Source organism: Bidens hawaiensis, unplaced genomic scaffold (genome assembly GCF_021521415.1).
Source record: "Bidens hawaiensis isolate Kalapana, Puna unplaced genomic scaffold, B.hawaiensis_p1.1 tig00031396_1, whole genome shotgun sequence".
NCBI lineage: Eukaryota > Viridiplantae > Streptophyta > Magnoliopsida > Asterales > Asteraceae > Bidens > Bidens hawaiensis.
The window spans coordinates 5015-13017 of record NW_027495278.1 but is presented as its reverse complement, the minus strand read 5'-3'; the positions used below and the strand labels follow the sequence as shown (position 1 = coordinate 13017).

General features: G+C 34.6%; 1 protein-coding gene across 1 annotated transcript; it reads left to right on the top strand.

Annotated features, from left to right (window-relative positions):
- Positions 1–1864: 1864 nt before the first annotated feature.
- LOC143581992 (mannosyl-oligosaccharide 1,2-alpha-mannosidase MNS1-like) lies at positions 1865–7044 on the top strand. The gene is made up of 14 exons (XM_077064660.1): positions 1865–2023; positions 3225–3272; positions 4244–4438; positions 4511–4623; positions 4720–4785; positions 4890–5061; positions 5167–5256; positions 5321–5445; positions 5545–5610; positions 5690–5798; positions 5888–5986; positions 6077–6157; positions 6275–6445; positions 6543–7044. The coding sequence occupies exons 1-14, from the start codon at positions 1865–1867 to the stop codon at positions 6771–6773; spliced, it is 1725 nt and encodes a 574-aa protein (XP_076920775.1). The 3' UTR covers positions 6774–7044.
- The last annotated feature ends 959 nt before the right edge of the window (positions 7045–8003 follow it).

Here is an 8003-nt window from a genome sequence, read left to right as displayed (position 1 = left end):
ATTTTATAAAGAACCATTATGCTAAAGTGAACGAGTGGTTAGTCAAAGCCACTATAAATAAGTTTAATATACACTATTTCTTAAAACCACTATAAATAACTTCAATACATTTTATATTCTTAATCTAAAAAAATATATAAAATTCTATGTCGAAGTTGTTATCAACTTCAAATTATTAAATTTATAAAATTAGACGCATAGTCGAGTGTTTCAATTCTAAATCAGTTTTCTAGATATTTAAAGCCTAATATTATGTAACTGATAGCCTAATATTCAACGAGTAACATTAACCAAATAAACTATAAACAGATAGATTTCTGACGTTTACATACCAACAAGCCGACAGTCATTCAGTAACTCGTACATACATACCAAATCGACATATCAAGTTATCAACTAATCACCCAATCTCTAAACCTACTCGTAAAGACATAAGGGGGGTTTGGGATTCCTTATTTTTACCTCCTTATAACTTAAAACTAGTGATAAGTTAAAAAAAAGTGTTTGATTTCCTTATTATATGTGAGGAAATGTTAATAAATTACATATTTGTAACTTGTAACTTATCCTTATATAAGTTATACGGCTGTGTGTTACCACAGTGCTACAGGGCGCGGAAGATGGCCATGTCGGAGGGCGCCAAGGTGGAATACCGCCACACACCGGTGCAAGTGGGGGCATGGGGCGGTAGCCGGGGGCGAGTCGCGACATGGGGGCAGAGATGATGATTCTTTTTTTATTTTTAGTTTTTGTGATTGGCTTGAATATGAATTATGAATGATTGGAGTAATTTAGTGATTAATTGTGATGATTGGAATTAGGGTTTGTGAGCAAGTTGCAGGTATTGTTTGAAGGATGAAAGTGAAAGAAAGCTTTTATGAGAAGATAGAATAATAATTTAATATTTAAATTTAAACATAATATCTTTGTCAACGCAATCAACCCACCACTACACTCTTCTGTATTTGTGTGTGTATTTTTTTTTAATTACTTTTTTTTTCACAAAGTTTCCTTATTCTTTTATTTAGACTTCAATGAAAATTTAACTTTTATTTAACTTTAAATGTATTTAATAATAATATTTAATTACATTTGTTAGTTTATAAACTAACATAAATAAATAATAATAATTAAATAATGATAACTTAATCATCAACTAATTCCTCAACAAAGCCCATTTCATTACACCCATTTTGGGTATTTATAGGTAAGAAAAAGTGTGTCTATGTGTCGTCTAAGTGGTACTTTTTTCTCAACCAAGCTTCCAACGAAGTCCCCATAACACATAAAACACCTCTTTTACCTAAACAATTATAGAAAGTTTTTCCATAAGTTATTACCGCTGAGATTTTTCCTCAACCTCATCCAATGGTGAAAATTCATTCAAAAAACAGTTTCACTCACTCACCGCAAACAATATATTATATAATTATGTAAAGTTAATTAGATAAATGAGCTATTTTGAGTTATTGATCTAGGTATGTACATAGACTTAGTGCCGGCTACAAAACATTAAAACTTAGGTTTATTATTTCAATTTTCAACGGTATCTCACACGGCATATTAAATGTTATTTTGGTCATTTCATTACATTAATTGGCCGAGCCTCAATTTTCAATTGCTCATCTTCTCCGTCACACTCCCGTCACCGGAGATAACAGATTCCGGCAACATTTAACGGGAGAGATCGTCAGATCCGACCGTCTAACCCGATCTCCATCTTCTATCCTTCACCTGCTGTATAACATGTTGAATTGATCCGTTGTTGTATCATATTGAAATTAATACTTTAATTAATAATAATAATAATAATCATACACGTACACACACATAGTTTGAGTAATCATAATAATAATAATTAATAATGGCGAGGAGCAGATCCTCATCGTCGATGATCCGGTGGAGATACTTGAACCCGGCTTATTACTTGAAGAGGCCTAAGCGTCTTGCCCTAATTTTTATTGTGTTCGTATCCGTTTCGATCTTCGTTTGGGATCGTCAGACGCTTGTCCGTGAACATGAGGCATGCTATATTTTATTATATTCGTTGCTAATTTTTTAGTATTATTAGATGACGTCAGATCTTCTAGGGTTAGTAATAGTCAGGTAGTGTAGTTAGTCAATTACTATTCCAGATTAGGTTAGATGGTGAAATTGTGAATGCTGCTTCACGTTTTTAATAGTACTGATAGATCATTAGTTGCTCTAATATGTTGCTTTGTTACTAGATCTTATATGTAAGTAGAATTTTAGTGTATTTTGTTGCTTGAAGTGTTATCGGTTGCTCTAGCCTCTAGGTTGAGTAGGTTGTTGAGATTAGAGAAAATTAGGCCTTAATTCTATCTTAATTTAATCTATTTGCTATTCTAGATTAGGTTAGATGGTGAAATTACTCTAGAATTAGCCAAAACAAGTGACTGTTTATGATTGTTTCTTGAAGTTTTGTAAGAGAATTGACAGACTATCAGTTGCCCTAAATGATTGTGGTAGCTATAAATTTGATAAATTTATGATGTTTTATTAGTAGATCTGATATGTAAGTGGAAATTTACTGTATTTTGTTGTTTGAAGTTGAAGTCTTGTTGGTTGCTGTAGTGTTTGTAGGTTGTTGACATTATAGGAAACTAGGCCTTGATTCTAACTTAATTTAATCTCTTTGCTATTATAGATTAGGTTAGCTGGTGAAATTACTCTAGAATCAGCTAAAACAGGTGATTGTTTGTGAATGTTGCTTGAAGTTTTATCAGAGTAATCAGACTGACGGAATATCACATGTTTGTGGCAATTTGATAGATTTATGTTGTTTTATTAGTAGATCTAGTATGTTAAGTAGAATTTTACTTTACTTTAATGCTTGAAGTCTTATCAGTTGCCCTAATATGTTTGTGGAAATTTGATGGATTTATGTTGTTTATCTGTGGACCTAATATGTTAGTAGAAATTTACTTTACTTTGTTTCTTGAAGTCTTATCAGTTGCACAAGAATTTTGTGGAAATTTGATGGATTTATGTTGTTTATCAGCAGTTCTAACATGTTAAGTAGAAATTTACTGAATTTTGTTGCTTGGAGTCTTATCATTTGCTTTAGTGTGAGTATCTTGTTGATTACAGAAAATTAGGCATTTAGGCCTTAATTCTTACTTAGAGTAAACCTAAATGGAAGAGTTAGAAATTCAATGTACTTACTCTGGTTCCTGTATTTACAAATTTGTGTTGATTGACAGGAAGAGCTCTCGCTGTTGAAAGAGGAAGTGGAACGCTTGCAAATTGAGGTACTGCATTTTGTTACAAGATCCAAAATTCTGTACGACTTAGGAATGAAGTACTAATTGAAACTCATGTCAGAAGTAATGTGTTAGAAAATTCTGTAATCTTCTTAGGGATGAGAAAGTATCATCTTTTTTTGTTGGGTAGTAGCGTGTGTATTTATGGTTATGTTGAAATTTTCTTGCACTTACTTTTGGCCCGTATGGTTAGTTACCTACTGAATATTAGTTTCACAGCCTATATGAATACATAGTGAGTGTAAGTTAAACCATTTGATTAAGTACCCAACTACCCATAAAATCTTCTGTCTGCGTTAAAGTGCCAAATGTCTAAACTTTCAAAGCTTATTGGAACACACAACAGGTACTTTTTATTTTTATTTTTATTTGTTGTCTGTTCCATTTTAATTAATTATTGGAGCTTATGTTTCTCACACACAAGTGACATTCTGTATATTTTCTTTTAGTTTTGATTATGAGTGTTGTATGATGGGTCAAAATGTATATGTGTGTGAACCCTCGGGTGGGCAAAAGTGAAATTGCACTAGTTTTGACGTTATTTTATTAATCTCGTGAAAATAACGTTAAAAGTGGCGGAAGGTTAATCAGGCATCATGTGGTGGCGTTGATAGCCGAAAGACAAGGGTACATGCACCAATCGACCGGTGTGCCGATGGTTGAGTGTTATGTGCCTTATGTCCAAGGCTTGATGCAAAACTACTATCGAGCCGGGGGTCTCACCGGAAGCAGCCTTTCTATTCCTACTGGGCAGAGGTAAGGCTGTCTACATCTTACCCTCCTCAGACCCTACCATAGCTTTGCTATTGATGGGATATACTGAGTACGATGATGATGATGATGATGATGATGATATGATGGGTCAAAATGGGCAGCTTTAATAAGCTGCCTCAATGGATTCAGTCAGGTATAATTTTGCTCAATTGTTAGTTGACTGCAAATTTATTGCCTACTCGCAGCTAGGAGAGTTAAAGCATGAAGATGTTGTTTCAGTTAAAAAGACAAATACTACAACCACAAAAGTTGATATGAAGAAGATGGATGGTGTTGCCACTGATCCCATTGAGGCTCAGAGAAGAGAAAAAGTCAAAGATGCTATGCTTCATGCATGGACCTCATATGAAAAATATGCTTGGGGCCATGATGAGCTTCAGGTAAATTTTTTTAATATTCTGTTTTGTTAGTTGCTAGAATGCTGATTTTTGTTAATATTTTGTTATTTTTAGCCTCAATCAAAGAATGGTGTGGACAGCTTTGGTGGTCTTGGTGCGACTTTAATTGACTCTCTTGATACCTTATATATTATGGGCCTCGATGAGCAGTTTCAAAGGGCTAGAGAGTATGATCCGCTATCTATTTTCTTTTATTTATCTTCTTACATAAAGATTATCTTTTTATATAAATAAACGTGTGCACCTATGCTCCTCGTTTTTAGGTGGGTTGCAACCTCTTTGGACTTCAATAAAAATTATGACGCCAGCGTGTTTGAGACGACCATAAGGTTGCTTCATAAGGTTTATTATATTGTCGTTTAGCTATTCTTATGTAGTATGTACAGTAACTATCATGATGAGACACCTAATATTTTATATTTTTTTACAATAGAGTTGTGGGTGGGCTTTTGAGTGCCTATGATTTATCTGGGGATAATGTCTTCCTTGAAAAGGCAAAAGACATAGCTGATAGGCTGCTGCCAGCATGGAATACACCTTCTGGTATCCCTTATAATATTATCAATTTGGCTCATGGTAATGCACATAACCCTGGTTGGACTGGGGTAAGTTCAAAACTTCATTAATGAATACTTCATCAATGATTATTTATTTATTTCAGTTTGACACTTTTTGAACGTACGTTTGACTTTCTTTTCTCAATTTATCAGGGTGATAGTATACTGGCAGATTCTGGGACAGAGCAACTAGAGTTTATTGCACTAACACAAAGAACTGGAGATCCAAAGTATCAAGAAAAGGTGTGTGATTATGCAAAATTTGAATTTTTATCACATAATATAATATTTTAAAACGATGTTTCAGGTAGAGAATGTTATACTAGTGCTAAATAAGACTTTTCCTGATGATGGATTGCTCCCTATTTATATAAATCCACACAGAGGAACAAATTCACATTCTACCATTACTTTTGGAGCCATGGGGGATAGGTACCAAACTACCAATTGTCACTTAAAGCTGCTTTCTAAAATTTTTGATATCAGTGGTTTAATTTTCTCATTTTTATTTTAAATTTATTGTTAGTGCAGTTTCTATGAGTATTTACTTAAAGTTTGGATACAAGGAAACAAAACTTCAGAGGTGAAGCATTATAGGTGAGGGATTTTAAATATCATAATATTGAAGGTGATATTTTGGGTAACTAAAATTGATTATAACTGAATGTTGAAACAGAGAAATGTGGGAGACATCAATGAAAGGTCTATTGAGCTTGGTCCGCAAAACTGCACCATCATCTTTTACTTACATTTCTGAAAAAATAGGAAACTCTTTGATCGATAAGGTAATGTCAAGATTCTAAATTGTCAATAAATAATATAAAAGCTTACTGTATGAATATCTAAAGATTGTAATTTAATCTTATGTGTGCAGATGGATGAATTGGCATGCTTTGCACCAGGAATGATAGCATTAGGGTCATTTGGTTATGGCCCTGATGATTCCGGCAAATTCTTAACTTTGGCAGAAGAGGTATTTTATCAATTCTTCGCCATTCAAAAATAATTTCCTTGGTTTTGAAAACTGTTATACAATATGATATCTCTAATTCTCTGAATGTAGCTTGCTTGGACTTGCTATAATTTCTATCAGTCCACACCAACAAAGTTGGCTGGCGAAAATTATTTCTTCCATTCAGGGCAGGTTAGTTATCTGATTTATTCGATTTTTCTTTTCTTTTTTCCTTCTATTTATATTAGGGAAATATCCTTTATTTTCTTTGTTATATACTAGTGTTACCGTTTACCAACAATATTGCAGGACATGACTGTGGGTACATCATGGAACATATTAAGGCCAGAGACAGTCGAGTCGCTTTTCTACCTCTGGCGTTTGACTGGTAATAAAACATATCAGGAATGGGGATGGAACATATTTCAAGCATTTGAAAAGAATTCCCGTGTCGAGTCGGGATATGTGGGACTAAAGGATGTAAGTAGCAGTTTGAAAGTATCAAGTCGTTTCGTTTACATTTTATTGTATGCTTCGTAAATAATATATTGTTATTTATTTGATATTATGCTTCCAGGTTAATACAGGTGTGAAAGACAACATGATGCAAAGCTTCTTTCTTGCAGAAACACTGAAATATCTATACCTTTTGTTCTCACCTCCATCGGTTATATCATTGGATGAATGGGTATTTAACACAGAAGCCCACCCGCTAAAAATTGTTCCTCGTATTGTGCCTGGAGAAGAACGAAAACAGATTAATGTTAGATCGCGTACTAGGAAAGAAGGCCGTTTTGGGGGAGTCTAGGATCGTTCTACAAATGTCATGTTTTTTGGGAGAGGACAGCAAGAGTAGAGGGATTTATTCGGCTCTCATTCGCCATGTGAAATAAACGGAACTTGGCGACGAATGGGGATGGTCATTGTACTTGTTTTATAATCATATTTCTGATACAGTAATTAGTGTGTTTAGAGAGATATACAAGTGTAGTTATGCTACTCTTATTCCTTTTTATCTTAAACTAGCAAATGAATTGAAAGGATTTATTCAGAACCATTTTTAATATACAATATATATGTATGTGTTTTATGAGTGAGAAAGTAGATGGATCGGGATTCGGGTACTCAGGTTATGTAATGGGTCAGATGGGAAGTTTGAAAACATGTCAAATGGATTTTGAGTCAACAGGTGCTGGATTTCAGTTGTATTTGCTTTAAGACGGCTAGTGTTATGGCACGCGGTGGTGGCCACAGGCACGGCTGAAGTGGCTGTGGCGTTGATGGCAGCGGTGGCAACGACTGTGGTGGCGCAGGCAACGGTAGGTAGGTGGCGTGGACAATACCTGTAGGTGGTGGTGAAACAAGTGTGCAGGTATATGAGTTAGGGGATAGGCATACCATTAGGATCATATTTATGGTGTTTGAAAGCGGATTTGCCTGTTAATCAAATCACTGGTGGTTCTAGATAGGGATGAGCTCGGCACCAGCACTGAAAATATAGGTACCGAAAATCCTAAAAACTGGGTGCCGGTATTGATACCGGAAATAGTTGGTACGGTATTTATTATACTGGTACTGAAGCCAAAAATCCGGGAAATATAGGTATCGTACCGATCCTGAAACCTCAAAAGGTCGATACTGAATTGGTACTGACGGTACCCAATTTGGCACCGGTGCACGGAACCAATTGCTCATCCCAACTGCTAGGTCTATGTAACATGCAATAGTACATAAAATTACCACATGAAAATATATAAAACGCCGTCTACCGTCTAGTGTAAAAGGAAAAGCTAGTCAGCCATGATAATTTCACATTTTCTCCAACCAAACACGAATTGAAATCCGTTTTCTGATACACAATGATAATTTTAAACAAGATGAATAACTTATAATCGACCCAATATATGTGAAATGAATCCCTCCATTGAATCTCTTTTTACTACTTCCACTCTAACCTCTTTTCAATTATATTTTTTCAATTGATATATGTAACAAACACACATGCAAAATAACTTAACTATGTTCAATTATATTAGAT